Genomic DNA, 16,489 nt, shown 5'->3' on the forward strand with positions numbered 1-16,489 from the left:
GGGTTAGGGCTGGGCCATGACCCCTTGTCCCTGCAGGGCTGGATGCAGGCTGGGCCATGCCCCCTTCCCCCATGAGGCTGGATCAGGCCAAAATCCCCACTGCAGCCTCCACGTGGCTGGATGGGGCCCCACTGTACCTGCTTCAGCTGCAGGATCAGGGCCACTGGCCACATGTGGCCCCTGTCTGAACTGGGCACTACCCATCCTGGCTGCCACGGAAAGAGGTTGAGCACCACTGCCCTAGCCTTCTCTTGTGTGCCTAGCCACCTCCCCAGATTGATGTGTGCAAATACAGTCTAAAGTCATATCACTGACTCTCATTGTTCCAGTGCCCTGTCAGGTAGATTAGCAGGAGCTCCACCACACAGGAAATATGACTGTGTCTTGTTCCTTTAGGAGGGTGAAAGGAGAGAGGTTGGGAGTTTTTTTTGACCTCTTCCCTCTCTTCTGCACTGTCACAAAACTTTCTATTTCTTTTCTACTCTTGGTAACTACAGGTCAGGGAGTAAATATAATCTGTTGTTTTCCTGCAAGATTAGAGTTGTCCTCTCTTCACTGTTTCTCCTGCAGGTCAAACTGATCATATTGTTATGTCATGGAGAAACTGCACTGTGGGTGCGTCTACATGAGATGCTTACTGCTCAGTAGTGTGTCATGGCAAAAAACGTGCTAATAAACTACTGCTCAGTGTTATTAGGCTAAAGTGTAGTAAGCATCATTAAATAACTGTGTGCTAGCACTACTGCATGGTAATTCTAGGTACTGTACATTTAGTTAGTACTTTATTAAGGAAGTACTAAAATGCGCAGTTTCTAAGATGCATTAATGAATGTGTAGACATGCCTGTGTTGCCTAGAACTAATTTTACATATGTTTTAATAGTGTTGCAGTTCTTTTGGAAACAGACACAATATTTTTGAATTCAAGATATACACTTAAATTAAAGTTCCAGTCTGTACACCCTGAAGGCTGCAGCATAGCTTAGAGATACCTGAGCTAGTATTTGAACCAGATAATTTGGGTATTGCAGGCAGAATAGTAGGAATGTACTGAGCTCTAGGGGTGTGCGAAACCGGCTATATTCGATTTGGATTCAGCCCGAATCAGGGGATAGTGATTCGATTCATTGATTCGGATCACTGTCCTTATTTGATTCAGCCAAATCCAGATCTGAAGATTCAATGCTGATTCAGAGAATCAGCGATTCGGCCATAGACACAGCTTTAAATGTTTTTCCTACATGCATCGAGGTACCAGGCGTGGCTCATGAATGTTGAGATGGTGGGGCAGATGGAGCATCTCACCGGAGCACCAAAGTATTTCCAGTCTACTTCCAGATCCACTGCCAAGTGCATGGGGGGCCCCCCAGACCCCCTGGATTGATGATCAGCCACAGAGGGACCCTGGGTGCCTCCCAGGAGGTACTAGTCTCTGAGCCGGGGGGGTGGGGTCCCCTGCGCGCTCCGTGGTGGACCAGAAGTGCTTCTGGTCCACTTCAGGGTCCACCGCCAAGCACGCTAGGGACCCCTGCGTGCTCCCGTGGGATACTCCATCTGCCCCATCATCTCAGCATTCACAAGCTACCTGGTACCTTGAGGTATGTAGAAAAAACAATAAAGCTGTGTCTATGTCCGAATCATCAAATCTCTCCAAATCGATCTGGAGGGTTCCGATTCAATTAAAAAAGATTAAAGGGTCTCCTGATTTGATTCATTTTTGGAGATTCTGCTGCCAAATCGAGCCAAATCTCTGCCAAATCGAATCGGCTACTGAAGCTTCGCACAATCCTACTGAGGTCCATGTGGTCTAATTTACCCTGATTCTCAGATGGGTAAACTATCCCATACCTCGCTTCATGCTGCTATAGACGGACTATTTTCATTACTGAAACAAACTCAGGTATGCTACCTGGCACTCTGTAGTTTAAATATACCCTGACTATACTACCTGTTTTACTTCCATTGTTACTTTACAATTTAAAAACCGCATGCCATCCACAAGACGTGATCTTGTAGTTGCCTCTGATTTGTAACTAAGTTACATTTTCATATTCGCTTTTTGGTTAGAAAGTGTGTGTGCGTGTGTGTGCGATATTTATATAAGTAATACATAGGTGCTGTATTTAAATAGGATTCCATATCAGTGGGAGATATGGTTGCTAAGTAAATTTATAATGAGGCCTAAGTGGCTCCTGTTTTAAAAATGACATGGGTATTGCTGTCAAAAGCTATTCATTTTCATAAATCTTAATTGGTCGGATCAGCTAGCTGCTTGGTCTATCTGCTAGAATGACATCACAACTGTGATTGACAAAGGGACTAAAATGGTGGTTTAGTAAGTCATTTTCAACATCTTTTTACTGTAACTGATTAATCTCTTTCTAGTAGAGAAACCAAGTTATCTGAATCATAGATTTCTAGGAATTGTAGAAAGGGGGTCAAGAATGCTCAAAAAGAGGGACTTTGAACAAAGTTCCAGCACTGTTTTCTGCTTCAGGGATTTTACAAAGTATCATTTATTAAATAAGCAGGCTATTACAAAAAATTATGTTTGAAAGGGAAATGGCTATACATTACTGTACTTATTAAAATAACAAAAATCATTATTTACTGTTTAATACCCTACTACTTTGGCATGAATTGTGTGATTAACATTGACTTTTGTTTTGTGCATTATATACAAAATCCAATTTAATGTGTCCATTATTTGTGGCTTTCCATGGCTATAAACAGCATTTTAAACTTACTTTCAATATGTTGACAACTAAATTAACAAACTGATATCAGCATTTTCTTAATACGTCTTAAATTCTGCAGTACGAACTAAAAATTCCTAGCATAGAAAAACGGACAGGATCAACCAGCTCTTTTGGGCAGTTTGTACCAGTTAAGCAGGGCACGCCTCTGCCTTCTAAAATAAGTAAACAGGGCCTCCTCAGCCTTCTAAAATAAGGGCAGAAGACTAACAAAAATGTGAACAAATACTATTTAAATTATGTATACCTATTTGCAGAAAAAAATGGCTTTGGGAGCTTGAAACTCTGCAAGCCTGTCCTCAGAGTTTCTTCTGAATTTTTCAGTGGTGAGAGAGATTTCTTGACAATGCTACATTTTTGTCAAAACAGATACTTTTTTATTAACACTTCTGTTGATGAATTCACTTTTTCCAACAACAGTAATCTTGGCGCTGAAAAATTCCCAGTCACTAAAGGTCCTTGAAGATTCCCTGCTGGTTTATTACAAGTATAATAGATGTAGTTTCTTCCACAGTCAGTCCTGAAATCTGCTTATGGCAGAAGAAAGGCAAGGTGGCACCTTAGAGATTTCCTAGTTCAGAAAGATGTTAGCTTTTTTAGGCAGCAACCTACTTCATCACATGTTAAAAGAGAACTGGCAGAAAGAGATGGTTTATAGAGAAGAGAAAGGGACAGGGGAAAGAGACACTGCTAAGAGAAAAAGTGAGTTGGTATGATCAATTGAGATGAACCAAGGCAGTTAAGACCTTGAGGGACACTGGAGTTAACAGCTAGTTCAGGTAATCAGATAAGAATCTATTGTCCATGTTTAACACAGTCCAGTCAGTGGAAGATTTCTTGTTCTGCAATTTCACATTCAGGTTGGTTCTAGAATTCTTTTGTTTAATGACACCTCCTCCGAGGTCATCAATGGAATAACTAGAACAGTTAAGTGTTCTGCCATGGGCTTTTGTTGGGTTTTTTAATTGATTTTGAATCAGTATCTATTCATTCATTCATGTAGAGATTATCCCATCTGTCCAATGTGGACAGCAGATGTATGTGACATTGGTGGAGGAAGAGTTCAATGAACCCCAGTGCCTCAAGGTGTTAATTGTCTTGTTCATCTCAGTTGATCCTATCAACTCACTCTTTACCTCTCTTAGCAGTACCCCCTCCCCTAAGTGGGAGGATTGGGGTTCATTCACCTCTTTCACCACCAATGTCATCTATACCATCACCTGTTTGCAGTGTCCCTCTGTCCTCTACACTGGACAGGTAGGGTGATCCGTAAGTAAATGAATGAATGGCATCATGAATTTGAAATCAGTTCCCTTTCCCTTCTTTATAAAAACCCTCTCTTTCTGCCCGTCCTTTTTGTAGTGTCAGGTTAGGTGGCTACCCACAAGAACTCATGTCTGTCTGACCTAGTTACTCTAAGGTTTTCTTCTGCTTTACCTTCTGCCTGTCTTCAGACTAATATGGCTAACCAGCTCATGAGATGTTAGTCATACTTAGTTGTGTTGTCCCATTAGCAAAAATGGAAATCCTTTGATATTTGAATAAAAATTAAACCAAGCAAATAAATGCTGAATTGCTCTTAAATGTGTGCATCAGTTAAAGGGGTTGAGAAGAGCTCTGCCAGCTGTTCCAGATGAATGGTTGCCCACTGATGATGAATGTTTTTACTTAGTGGGATGGAATAAAACTCTTAACACTGGAAATATCAGTAAATTTTATGGTATGGATTTATGCTTTTCCTTCCTCCCCCATCACTTTCCCTTTAGCTTGAAGAAGTACAGCTAGACTTGAAGACTCGATAGACTTGAAGAAATAAAGTTATTTTTCTAAATTTTTATTTAAACAATAAATTTACTTTTCTTTTCTTTTCCTAGGGAATGAGTGTGAGAGATGCACCTTTGAAGGAAATTAAGGTGTCTAACATTCGTCGATTTGTAGCTTCTTTTAATGTGGTAAATGCCACAAAACAGGATGCTGGCAATTACCGCTGCATGATTCGCACAGAAGGAGGAGTGGGAGTATCCAACTATGCAGAACTGGTAGTCAAAGGTACTTTGGAATATAATATGCATGTACATATTTAATACCTAAAATAATACCATACAGTTAATTAATAATGGTCACCTATCACCCACTAAAGTCAAAAGGGAGTGTAATAAAATAACCTCTTGTATGTATATCTCTAGCAAAAGGATTATGGGAAAGGCCCTTGTGAGGAGGCATTAAATGCACCTTCTGTTTGTATAATAAAAATACAATTTAAATATATAATGTATATTCATAAATGTGTACTTGCATGTTTTTTTCAAAAGAGATATAAATATGTACTTGGCAACTCGTCTCTCTCGTGGAGATTGCATTCTAAAAATATATTTACTGTGGTTTAAGAGAGAATTATTTACAGATAAAGGAGAACACTTAAATACATATATTCAGAATATGGGAGGTTCTATAAACATCAGGAAACTTTTAAAATGTAAACAGAATGCATATAAAATGTTCAATTTGTTACAGAAAACAGTGCAAATATTATTATATTGCTTAAATGTATTTAAATATACTTTGTTTATGTCTTATTTTTTACTGGGTTTTTAAGTGAATATGTTAGTAAGATTTTTAAAGAAAGACAAGTTGGATCTTGGGAGAGCTGTTTGACAGTCAGGCATGCAAGGTAGCCCACAGACAGGTCATTAGCCAAATAATCTATCATATCAAATATTTTCTGTTCACAACTTGCCCTTTCCAAAGTCCATTATTCCTGTCTTTGTCTTGGTCAGAGGCTGTTTATGGGGCATATGTACTTCCTGAAGTGGAGCTGAAATGGAGCTGGGTCAACTGCTATATGATTGATGTTTAGTTGACTGGGAATATTAGGTTTTACATCCTTCCATAATATATTTTCTCTCTGTCCAATATTAATGGTGTCTTCTTTGGCAGGAGAAGAAAGACTTTCTCCCTAACAAAAAATCAATATTTGGTGGCTAGGATCTACTTGGAAGTTCTGGAAGAGAATTTTTCCTTGTCCATAATATCAATTTTTAGAAAACAACATCACTATTCTAAGCAGGGTTTTTTCTTTTCTTCTTTTGGGATCCAGTGCAGTGGGCCACATGGCACCTGGTGGGGACAAAGAAGAGAGATCCACTATCAGGGCAGAGAAAATTAAATTAAATAATGCTCTGCAACTTCTGCTCATGGCTTTTACATTTTATCCTTAAGCAAAGGGCTAATACTTCCCCCAAATGGAAGTGTTCCTTTTTGGAATAATGGAAATATTCCTCTGAATATCCACAGCCTGCATAGCTCAGATTACAGATACATTGGGCTAGGTAGAGAGACTTACTATTTAACTGATCTAGAATGTATATTTATCCTCCTCCTACCTTCTTTGTATACTGCTGTAAACCTACTTGGAACTATACAGAGGTCACCTGAAGACCTTTATAGTCTTATTCAAAGAAATACAATATGAACAGAGAGACAACAAATTGGGCAGGGGATAATACTGGAGACCAAAGCCCGAGCAAACACCTTGTTTCTTAAATCCATATAGAGAGATTATGCTTTAAGGAGGGATTTGAAAGGTAAGAGATCTCTATGGCTATGATCAGAAGTCATGGGAGATGCAGGGGCTTGTATGAAAAAAGGATTATGAAGGGTATACAAAGAAAATGATTAGGAGAAAAGATGAGATGGAATTAGGGCCCTCTACATGTTACAGTTATTACACGACTAACTGGTTCATTGTGCAGTTAACAGACCAGCTACATATACAGAATACCAATCATGCCATAAAAAGGTCCAACCAGCTATAAAGTTGGAGCTTGAAAATGTGTACTATCTTTATAGTTGGTTTCTATCCAGCTTTAATTTGCATGTGTAGCAAGGAATACATTGCATGAAAGCTATCTGATGATGTTCCAGCATCCCAGGGTGTATTGCTCCATCTTACTGTAAAGTTATCTGAAAAAGAACAGAAGGAAATACCTGCCCCAGCATAGAATAGATCTACACCCCAGATTTGTTCCCCCTATCCAGTAGCAAGAAGCACAAAAGAAATTATACCCTTCCCCCCCCCCCCCCCCCCTAGCAGGGAGCAGGGACACTCCTACCCTGCCAGAATGCATCCTGAAATTCTCTCAGGCAGCAGGGAACGTGAGGAGAGGAAGGAAATTCCCTGTCTTTCCCCAGTGCATCAGAAGAAGGGGTCCTGGGTCCCATCCCTATGTAGCTGCCTGGCTGTGGACTCCCTCAGCCCGATGGACCATGCCACGCTGTCCTGCCCCCAGGGGCAGGGACAGGCAGCAGAAACAGGAGGAGGGAGGAAATGGGAGCCCAGAGACTCTAATGGCAGCAGCCTCTGGAGTGATTGGAGGGGGAGCTGTGCTTAGACCAGGAGCCCAGGGGCTGCCCTGGGTATGTCAACAAAGCTCATCAGGGCTCTGTTGATGCTAAAGCTCCACTTTGTCCTCTCCTGCATGTAGCCATCCCTGCACTTAACCCTTCATTCTCTGTGCACAAAATAATGAGGTAAACTGAGTCAACATTATAACAACACGAACGCAGTTGACACAGAAGTATTAATACAAAATCTGTAGTCAATCACGGATAATCAATTTGAATCTACAGATGAAAAAAGGAAAGAATCTAAGGGAAGAGGGCAGTATCATAAGAAATATCTGAACATGTGGGTTTGAATGAGTCTACACTTGAGAGCATGTAGTAGAGGGAAACAAGGAGGTGGCCACGAATGGAAGTGCATGAGATTCCAATGAAGGGGGGAGGTAGGTGGGGAGATAGAGCCTTAAAGGAAATTTTGAAAGTTGAGTCAGTAAGGTAAGAGGAAACCGTGGGAACATAGTTCAGTAGAAAATCGAGGAAAGGAGGGAGTGTACAGGAAGATATGATTGACTCTAGCAGTGATAACAGAAGGAGATATTTTAAAAGGACTAGGAAGAGGTCAATAGACATTCACAAAAAGTATTTCCTAATACACCACCTTATTTGAGATGTTTTAATATGTTGCCACTGTTTTTGCTCTGCTATATCTGAAATTGTTTAGCATATCATTATAGCACTTGCATCTACCCAGATTTTCCAGAAAATTTACACGGAGTAGCCTGACAGTTGCCCCTAACCCCATTAGCCAGTTGCAGCATGATGAAGTAATCATGGTAATACCTGTTGCTTGATCCCTTGCTTTAATGAGACTAGGTCATTCCTACTAAACCAAAAAGCCCATGCTGAATAATGTGCTGTAAAACCTTATAAGTCTATACGGAAAAGGCATTATAAAGGGATCATTTGTAAATATACTTTGTTATTGATGGTCTAATACTAAAAAATGCTTTTTGTAATTTGTTCAGCTGCTTTCTGCTATATTATGCAGCAGAATTCAGAGGAAATTAATTGATTTCTGTTCAGGTATTTCTATTTTTGTTCCATTACCATCAATAAACCAAAAAAAATGTACATTTACCTGTACTGTAGTGCTTAGTATGCTTGGGAATTACTGATGGCTTAATAACAGTATACGTAGACATAGTGGTGTAATTACTCTCCGCACTTCTGTGGAAACAATGAGCCTAATTCTCTTCTCATTTACAGTGGTGTAACTTGGCTGACTTTCATGGAGTTACTGTTGAATTACATTTCTAGGACTGACAGGAGAGTCAAACTCAGTATTCATAAGCTTTAAAAATTGCATACCCTTTGAGTTTAGCATATAGTGAATGTTTTATTATGGTTACTGAATCCTTGACTTAAGTAAAGTTGTAGCGGGTTTGGAATGTTGTCCTACCTGTGATGGTCCAGGAAATATATGACAGGCAAGGGTTAAGGGGTTTTTGGGGTGTTTTTTTTCATTTCTTTTCTTGGTAATGTATCAGTTGGATAGTTGGGAGGGAGGTTTGACAAACTTTTTGGACATAAACCTCCTCAGGTCTTGGGGAGAAGTAGACACAGCTTGACCTAAATAATAGGGGAAAAATATGTATTACTCAATAAGCTAACATCTGAACTAGGTTGTAAAAGGTGGAAAATGGTTATTACCTGTTGAGTGCAGGTAAAAGGAGAAAATAGGGTAATAGTGGGTGCATCTACATATCGCCTTACAGCAACGAAGTGATGTGCTACGTCGCCATACAGTGCACTATTGTGACATAGCAATCACTCGGGTCTACACCAGCTACGTCACTGTAGTGGTGAAATCTAACTGCGCGCTGTGCACACGGTGCAGTAATTTCCCATAAGGAAGTACTAAAGGAAGTGCTAAAGCATGGCTCCATAGACACATCACCATACAGCGATGTGTAGACATGCCCAGTGACTCTTCCTTTGTGTATGAATGATGTAGTTGTGATGGTTCAGAAATTATGCGAGAGTTTCTTAGAGTGATACCTTTTATTGTACCAACTGTCTAACTGGAATAAAGTTAGACAAGCTTTTGAGTGCAAGACATTCTTCCTTCAGTGTCTCGGACCCGAGATGCTAAAAAAATCTTTGCCTTCACTAAAATAGTAACAATGAAAATAATTCTTCTAAGTACTCGCTGCTTTTGTCATGTAAACTACCTAAATTAAACTAGGATGCATTTCACAGCATGATCTACAGTCACCTTGCTTTTTGTTGATTGTCATTGGTGCTCTAGGGATCAATGAAAGCTTGAAAAAAGCCTATCCGACCAAAATCAAATACTCTAAGAAAACAGATTTAAATCCATTTTTATGGTAATTTTAATATTGAAATACAAATAGTAGATGAATGATAAGATAATACAGGTTAGGCATATCAAACCACTGATTAAAAGCAGTCAGCTGCTCATCTAAACCATCTTTTAAAATAGTTGGAATAAAAAAAGATCAGTTTTAAATATAATAAATTCTAAGACACTCTAACAGGTGGCCAGCCCATCAGGGGAAAGAACATCCTACATAGGTTTCAAAGAACCACGCATCTTAGTTCACCTGCAAATGGGCAGTTCAGCAAGAACCAGAGTGAAAGGCTTGAAGAGCAAATTTTTTTGAGGTGGACCTAGATTTTTGACCTCAATTCTGGCCCCAACTTCAAAAGCCTGCTAAATAATGCTAGCACATATAGAAATTTGCCTAATAGGCTATTTCATCACTGACATTAATTTAAATTCTGTCTGATATGGCCATTGGACATACCCTGCTTGTTGTCAAGGAATGCATCTATTTCTGTCCCAGGTATAAAATTATTTTTGTGGTCAGACTAGATCAAACTGGTACCAGACCACTAAGCTCTGTGCGAGCCAGAGCTGACCTACCTTGTCTAGTTGATCTTTCACCTACATTTTAAATTCTTTTTGCCTGTCAAATTTCCTCGCCTGTTACCACTTCCTTTGCTTCTGCATCTCTTAATTGTGTTTCTTGGTCTACCTTGATTTGACTTATGCTAATTATAAAGCAGGCTAAACCCATTGAAGGTCTTTATTTTGTTGTATAGCCATACAACTGAAGGAAGTACAAATGCAGGTTCCTCCATAAGTAGGGCCTACGTGAAGTTTACACGGTAATGTGGATTGAAACTCTTCCTTTCTACTTCACTATTGATGGAATTTCACTAACTGGAATTTACTACATGTGGATTCCACTTTACATACATGAGTAAACCTCTCTGTGTGTCACATCTGGCACTATGCTAAATGTTCTGGGGGGCCAGAAACAAGACCTATTTTAGTCAGTTGAAAGACTCCCATATCCAGCAGACTGTAGAGAGATAACCCAAGGAAACATAAAACAATCCCTGTGATTATGCTTGGATTTAGGCAGGAAGATTCCTAGCATTGTTACCTTAAACTGAGCAAGGTTCTATAGCTGAGCAAGGTTGACTATTACAAAGCCAATAGAGTCCATGAAAAAATCAGAGAGCTGTCTATTATTCCCAAATGTTATCTTATTAAAGAATTGTAAATGTGATATTGCTAACCTCAACACCCAAAACCCCTGCCATTGAATAATTAGAGAGGGCTTCAAAGCTTAACACCCAAAACACCTGCCATTGAATAATTAGAGAGGGCTTCAAAGATTGAGAGGAAAAATGATTTCCATAGTGTTGTTTGTGATGCCTCATGCTTTTTATGAGGGTGTTTCAGAAACTAATGGTAAAATGGCTGCACATGCTATATGTCTGTGACAAAGTGGGAAACTGCACAGCAGTGGAAGCACTGATGGTGGCATTATCTACTGCACCCATCGTTTACAAGTATGTAAAGAAGTGAGATGGACCACTACATGATCATTGCACATGAAACGGTTTTATTTCAAAATTGCTGTTAGTTTCTGAAACATCCTTTTATATAAAAGTGAAATACAGTGTTGACCACTTCATTTAAATTAATCCTAAAATGAAACTTTTCAATTTATGTAACTGCTTATTCTGATGGGAAAGACTGAATAGAGATGGTGATTTGTCATTCTGTGTGTTCAAACAACACAATTTCCTCATCTGTATTTGTCAGAGAATTGGATTGAAATGTCACTTCATCTCTATCTAATGAAAGATGTGAAATTGGACTTATCAGATCACTCACTTACTGTAAAAAAAAAAAAAAAAAAAAAGCAGTTCTTTTTTAATAGATGACATAAAAGTAATCAAACATTGACCAAAAGGAAAATAGTAGGGCAGAACTGATTAAATGTATTTGTTGAAGTAAATTAGGCTTCTCCATATAGTTGATGGGTTGAACTTTTCTAATAGTGGTCAGATCCAACATAGATTAGATTTAGGAGAACAGAACGAGCCTGTCTGAGCAGACATCAGATTATTACAGAGATCAAACTGCTTATTGAGTTCAGACAAGGTAAACCCAGGTGTCAGACTGGTTAGGAGGAGTTTTGTTAGGTTTTTAAGTAAGGGCATGGAAGGGTGGCCATCTGTGCTGTTGGTGGCTTATTTCTGCATTTTGTCAAATGGGAGATTTAATACCTTGAATAGAATTGAACTATTTTAGACCTGTGGAACAAAGAATTTATTCTAAAATTGAGGGCAAAATAATGTTGAGGCCGTGGCTAGGCTTAAGAAAATATTAAAGGTTGGTCGTCAAGGGTGTTAATATTTTTAATATAATAGAAACTTAGGTATACGTGAGCATTCATCTAAACAGACAACCCCTTATTTTCTCTACCTACGTATCCCTTTGTCTTTCTTTCTGTCTACCTGTTTTTCTATTATCTAGTAGCACCACTTTTTATTAAGGTTGCCCCATTATAAATTCTTATTTTTAATTGCCTATAACTTCAGAAAATTTATGTAAGGAAAGTGAGTATTGGGGATGACCAAGGGCCAGGGAAGAAAGGTGGGAGAAAGTGAATGACCAAGGATTTCTCTCTGGCTGAGCAAGAAAGCTGGACTGGAAGCAGACAGGGACGAGTAGTCCATTTCTGGGATCTGGACTTTCTGAGCAAAGAGACAGGGTGGTGGAATGAGAAGCCCAGGAGTTGGAATGGGGCTTGATTAGATCAAGAGAATGGGGCTGAGACAAGGAGTTAGGAGTTGGGAAGAGGCAGAACTGAGAGGTGAACAGGGTGGAGAGACTGGGACAAATGTGTTTGAATTTGGAGGTAACAGGCGAAAGTGTCAGTGTCCATTAGAGAACACTCCCTATTGTGGGTTTGAGTGTATAGTAAAATGAAGGTATAGTTGCAGCATAAATTAGCACGTGTAACAATAACAGTGGAGACTCTGGGTTTGTATTGCAATTTTAAGCTCATGTTAAATTAATTATACATTAGTGCAGTTTAGCTGATTTTTGGGGTTACTCTTGAATTACTTTGCTAGGGCTTATAGGAAGGTCAAATAAAGTAAAACCCAGTGTTTGTAAGTTTTGAAACACACATAATGTTTCAGATATATCATCTAGTATGAATTTTTTTTCACTCAGTTCATAATTGAAGTTGTAACTATGTAAATGGTGCCTCTCAGTCTTCACTACTGCTGTTACCCAGGATAGCTTGGATTTTTGAACATGGGGTACAATCGCACCATGTTTTTGCTGTGTTGTGTATTTAAGATTGTGTGCTTAGAGATTATAGAAGTACAAATTCAGATAGCACAGTTACAGTACAGTTATATTCTTAAAGCAGGAATTCAACCACTTTCTTCTATATAAATAGAGCAGGAATACCTTCCTCAAATCTATAGCACTTGCTCTTGGAGCATATAATAATTTTTTTCAGAATTTATGCCTGTTAATTAATATTGAGTTCAGCTATTTAAAAAATTGGTCCTTTAAGATATTTTAGTTTGCCAAGTCATATTCTCATCCTAAATAATCTAAGAAAGTAGTAATGCCAACTTTTCATGTTTCTAGTTTAGCCAAAACTATCAGAAATTTGGTATATTGGCTATATTTGAAATTCTTTATGATGTTTAGGAGTTTTTAATTATTCCTTATAAGCTAGTTAAGAGTTAATGAATACTATTCTTTTGGAAAGATATCCTTGAAGAATAATTACCTTCCTTCAAAATAGCTGCCATTTTTTATCATTTTCAAGAGAAAGGAGGCTTCTAGCTGTTTCACCCTAAACAGAGACAAACTATTTCAAAATGGCCATCAACTTTCATTGTCACATTGGGAATGAAGCCTTGATGTCCTCAGAGAAGATGGTAGCTCCTGCAACGATAAAAAATTAGGGGGAAAATATTGTCTTTAAAAATAAGGAAGGAAGATAAATATTAGGGCTGTGTGAAGCTTCGGTCCCTGATTCGATTCAGTGGAGATTCAGCCCAGTTTGGTGGCCAAATCTCTGAATTGAATGAGAACCCTCCAAATTGATTCGGAGAGATTCAGAAAGATTTGGTGATTTGGACACAGACACAGCTTTGAATTCGATGCTGATTCAGAGAATCGGCGATTCGGCCACAGACACAGCTTTAAATGTTTTTTCTATATACCTCAAGGTCCAGGTGGCTTGTCAACACTGTGATGGTGGGGCGGATGGAGTGTCCCACAGGAGCATGTGGGGGTCCCCAGTGTGCTCAACAGCAGACCCAGAAGTGGACCAGAAGCACTTCTGGTCCACTTCTGGGTCTGCCGGAGAGTGCACTGGGGGGCCCCCCTGCACCCTTCCCCGGTGCAGCGACTGGTGCCTCCTGGGTCTTGGGGGTCCCCGGGGTCCCCCCAGCAGCCAACTGCCAAGTCAAGCATGGGGGGTTCCCCAGCGCAGTCCCTGGCGGACCCAGAAGTGTACTCAAAGTACTTCTGGTCCACTTCCAGGTTTGCCTCTGAGCACATGGGGGGGCCCCCCATGCTCCTATGGGATGCTCTATCTGCCACAGCATTGCAGCATTCATGAGCTGTGCCTGGTACCTCGAGGTATGTAGAAAAAACATTTAAAGCTGTCTGTGGCCAAATCGCTGATTCTCTGAATCAGCATCGAATTTTTGGATTCGGCCACATCTACTCAGGGACAGTGATCCAAATCAACGAATCAAATCACTGTCCCTGATTCGGGCCGAATCAGAATTGAATATGGCCCATTTTGCACACCCCTAATAAATATTATTTTGCATATAGAAGTGGTATCTAAATATATTAATACAAGGCCCTTTGAAAATATCATTCAGCTCTTACTACCTCACCTGCTTTCTGTCTGCTAAACAATGTCCTCTGAAGTTAGAATATTCTGACATTCCTAATTTCTGATCATCTTTAAACTATTGTTTGATTTCTTTTCTCCTTCTCCAAATATGGAGTTTCCTCAAAAAATTGTTTGCTCGATACGGGCAAGATTCCAGCATTTCTATTTTTTTTTAAAAAGCCACTGCTTAGAAGTCAGGTACCTTGAAATCCTGAAACATACAACAGTGGACAAGTGAGTAATTAACAGACAAGAAATGTCTCTTTTGAGTGTTACAACTCAGTTAAATCCGAATTGTTTTCCATGAGGATAGCAAATGGCATCTGTTTGGCTCCAGGATTACCCCCCTGCCAAATTTCATTTCTTTGCTGCAAGCATTAAGGCACTAGAACTACTCAGAAAATGGTTAGAGTTATAATTTAAGGTGGAATCATATTCCTGCCACTTCTTCTCTGATAAGTGGTTGTAGTTAGTACATAAGTGTATACTTGTAAGTTGTGTGTGTACAGGTGTAGCTTTATTTTTTACCTACATGCAGCGTCCTTAGCAGAAGGAAAGGGCCACTGTTCATTTTGGGTGCATTACTTTTGTTCTCAGTGTGGGCATCTACATGTGAAATTAGTGTGACACAATAAACTCCGGTGCAGTTTGCTCCAGCGTTTATTGCTTCCAGGTGCAGTGTTTACACATGCACCCAGGACTGCAGCACATTGAGCCAGGACAGCGCAGCCCTGGCTGGCAGGGAGTTTGGGGCATCAGGCTGCCAGTCTGGAGCTGCTCTGCCCTGGCTCAACATGCTGTGGAGGGGCTGCCAGGGGCACAAGGGTGCTACAATGTGGGCTAGCTGACAATCAACCCCTGCACTGTAGCACCTTCATGCCCCAGCCAGCTCTGTTGCCATCTACACATGCACTGTGGCAGAGTAAATAACTCCACCATACTTGTGTCAGGAAGTACTAACCTATGGTGGAGTTAATCAGTTTACTTTGGCCTAATATCTCCGCCTGTGTAGATGGTGACACTTTACTGTGGAGCTAATTAGGCAATTCTACAGTAAGCATCTTGTGTAGATGCCCCTAGTTTTGCTTTAATTGGTCCATCCATTTTGGCCACCATTACAGCTATCTAAATAAAGTTTTTCATGGACCCGCCATTAATGAACAGCACTGTATTGTACACAAACAGGAAAGCAGCTAGTATGTGCTTTCTGTAAGTTAGTGTGTCCCCAAATCCTTTCACCATGGATCTGAAATGCAAAAATCTCTTCCCCTGCACAATCTTTAAAGCAGTAAATTTGGTCCACAAACAACTTTTTTCATACGGTTTGATAGTACATCTTGACAGACAAACTTAAAAGGGTAGTACAGTGCTAAATAGTTTTGTAGATTTTTCTTTATACATGAGTACAGTGAGCAATAACATTTCTTTTTAATTTAAAGTATTACCTCAGTACTCTTTGCTACAATGAACCTCACCCACTGAATGCATGTACCCTGTGGTTAAAGCCAAATATTTTAAATTTAATGGAAATAGATAACCTCCTGAAGTTCCTTCCATCCCTATTTTTGTATGATTTCTATGCTTCTGTGAACTGTACCCACTGGAAAAATTTAAGTGAGAAAATAATTAAGAAAATAATATTATTTATTTGAACCTTATTCAGTGGCCACCATTTAGGTGTTTCCAAAGAAAAAGCCTGATGCTTCTCACTGTTGCATGTCCCTGTGACTGGTTCTTAATTGAGTACCCAACTGAGATTCATCATTGTCATAAATAGAAATATTCTCCTTGTTAGAAATGGGGAAAAAAGCTTAGATAAAAGAATAATTTGGGTAAAACCTATGGTTGTTCAACACTTGTTAATTCATTACATTTAGTGATTTAACTTACAGAAATCATGTAGCTTGTAACTTTCATTAAAATATCACTGAATATTTCAATTATTATTTTTACCACAGTATATCCTTAACTTAATGACCCTTATTTTTCAACCAGTTTTCACTGTAAAATAAATGCATTATTTATGGTGATAGGTTAATTTTATACAAGCTCAACCTTCAGCTAAAACTACGATATATGCAGGTTTTTCCTAGAACCCTACAGCTTGGTTTAACCTATTTTGCACTTCGGT

The 16,489-nt window shown here is 39.4% G+C and overlaps 1 protein-coding gene across 1 annotated transcript in view; it reads left to right on the forward strand.

Annotated features, from left to right (window-relative positions):
* The window catches only part of PTPRM (protein tyrosine phosphatase, receptor type M), a 734,228-nt gene that overhangs the window by 304,350 nt on the left and 413,389 nt on the right, over positions 1-16,489 (forward strand). Inside the window, exon 6 of the mRNA XM_014519979.2 lies at positions 4,630-4,804. Coding sequence (XP_014375465.1) covers positions 4,630-4,804 — 175 coding nt within the window. The remainder of the gene's footprint in view (positions 1-4,629; positions 4,805-16,489) is intronic.

Source organism: Alligator sinensis, unplaced genomic scaffold, assembly GCF_000455745.1.
Source record: "Alligator sinensis unplaced genomic scaffold, ASM45574v1 scaffold597_1, whole genome shotgun sequence".
NCBI classification, from domain to species: domain Eukaryota; kingdom Metazoa; phylum Chordata; order Crocodylia; family Alligatoridae; genus Alligator; species Alligator sinensis.